Here is a 2,062-nt window from a genome sequence, read left to right on the forward strand (position 1 = left end):
CCCGTAATATTACGTTCTTGGCTGGCTCCTAAGTGCTTCATGTGATGTCTTTCATAAGAGGATTTTTTCATGGTGTGTGATCTTCCCTCCTTCCTGTCTGTAGGGAGTTCTGTTCTAACGTTCTGACTCCACAGAAGGGTTTTTGGCTTTGTTCTGTCTGTGGAGAAAAAAAAACTGTCAAATCCAGCCATTCATGCACAAAAACCACTTTGGATTTGTCAGGAAGTTACTAAGCTCAAAACAAACAAATCAAAGTTTTTTCTTTTGCCTTTACTTTTTTTAACCCTGCAGGTTAAGCGTTCCCGCAGCAAAGGAGGTCTGGCAGGTCCCGACGGAACCAAGTCTGTGTTTGGTCAGATGTGTGCCAAAATGAGTTCATTCAGCCCWGACAGCCTGCTGCTCCCCCATCGCGTCTGGAAGGTTAAGTTTGTGGGTACGTGTTCGTCTCAGGCCCTTCCTGAAACGTCTCTGAGAAGTTTATTACTTCTTTTAGAAACGTCTTTGTGTCTCAGCCTACAGGTTTGACACACGCTTTTTTATTTTTAACCAGGCGAGTCTGTAGACGACTGTGGCGGAGGCTACAGTGAGTCCATCGCTGAAATGTGCGAAGAGCTACAGAATTCTCTKACGCCGCTGCTCATCGTCACCCCCAACGGCCGCGACGAGTCCGGAGCCAACAGGGACTGTTTCCTGYTAAACCCCGCAGCCAAGTCCTCTCTTCACATGAGCATGTTTCGCTTCTTAGGTAAAGTCCAGTTCATCTCCCGGTCTGCAATGTTAATCTTACACAAAAACAGAAAAATGACATTTTTACATATGAAACTGCTATCCTGAACTGTTCAAACTGTCTTGCTTTGGACAAACACATCTTGACTCTTGACTCCAGCTCAGATAATCGTCCTGGTTTGATCTGAGAGTCTTGTGTGTCTGCAGGAGTCCTGCTTGGAATTGCAATCCGAACTGGAAGCCCCCTCAGCCTGAATCTGGCTGAGCCTGTATGGAAGCAGCTGGCAGGCATGAACCTGACAATTGCTGACCTCAGTGAGGTGTGTAGAAACGTTATGAACAATAAATATCTTACTTGTTGCAGATAGGGTTTTGATTGGCCTCAGTTTTATTTGAGAAATAATTATTCRCTTTTGCAGAGTTCAAAGAATAAATGCTCACTGACTGATGAACAGCTTGTATTAGCTTTGTTAGCCATGTTGACATGCTAATTAGCTTTCAGCGTGTGGTGAGGATTACTTTCASCTTCCACCTAGATTTAGCTCAATATCTTTATATCTGATTCAGTTGAAGGTGAGAGTAAGGCTAATATTGGCAAAAAAAAGGTAGCAGAAACAAACTGAAACTAGCACACAGACATTGAAATGAGTGTAAACAATTTCAAATTAGCAGAAAATCAAGAAAAGATGTACAAAAAATGTGCAAGTTTTAAAAAAGCTAAAACAGCTTAAATTAGCACAAAATAGCTAAAATATAGGTGAAAAAGCTTAAATTAGCACAAAGAAGCAGGAAGAGCACATATTTGCTGAATTAAACAGCAAGAAGCTGAAATGATCACAAAGAATAATTTATCTAAAAAAGCTGCAATTAGCTGAAAACAGCTGAAGAAGCAGAAAACAGCTGAAGAAGCAGAAAACAGCTGAAAGAAGCAGAAAAAGCTTAAATTAGCAGAAAGAAGCTGAAAAAGCACACAAAAGTAGAAATTAGTGGAAGAATAGCAAAAAGAAGCAGAAAGACAGTTGAGATTAGCACAAAAGTAACTAAAAAGTTGCTGAAAAAGCTGAAATTTGCATGAAGAAGCTGCAAAAGCATGTTTGTTGAATTAGGTAGTAAGAAGCTGAAATTATCACAAAAATATAAATTTTTCTAAAATTGCTTCAATTAGCTGACAACAGCTGAAAGAAGCATAACAGAAAGAAGTTGAAAAAAGCACAAGAAATAGAAATTAGATCAGAATAGCAAAAAGAAGCACAAAGACAGCTTAAATTAGCAGAAAAAAAGCTAAAATTTACATTAAAAAAGCAGAAAGAAGCTGAAATTAGCACAAAGAAGTTAA

General features: G+C 39.4%; 1 protein-coding gene across 2 annotated transcripts in view; it reads left to right on the top strand.

Annotated features, from left to right (window-relative positions):
* herc2 (HECT and RLD domain containing E3 ubiquitin protein ligase 2) overlaps positions 1–2,062 on the top strand; it is a 91,168-nt gene that overhangs the window by 81,917 nt on the left and 7,189 nt on the right. For both annotated transcript variants that reach the window (XM_014014592.1, XM_014014593.1), the window contains exons 85-87: positions 292–433; positions 551–745; positions 934–1,046. In XM_014014592.1, coding sequence (XP_013870046.1) covers positions 292–433; positions 551–745; positions 934–1,046 — 450 coding nt within the window. The remainder of the gene's footprint in view (positions 1–291; positions 434–550; positions 746–933; positions 1,047–2,062) is intronic.

This window comes from Austrofundulus limnaeus, unplaced genomic scaffold, assembly GCF_001266775.1.
Source record: "Austrofundulus limnaeus strain Quisiro unplaced genomic scaffold, Austrofundulus_limnaeus-1.0 Scaffold117, whole genome shotgun sequence".
NCBI classification, from domain to species: domain Eukaryota; kingdom Metazoa; phylum Chordata; class Actinopteri; order Cyprinodontiformes; family Rivulidae; genus Austrofundulus; species Austrofundulus limnaeus.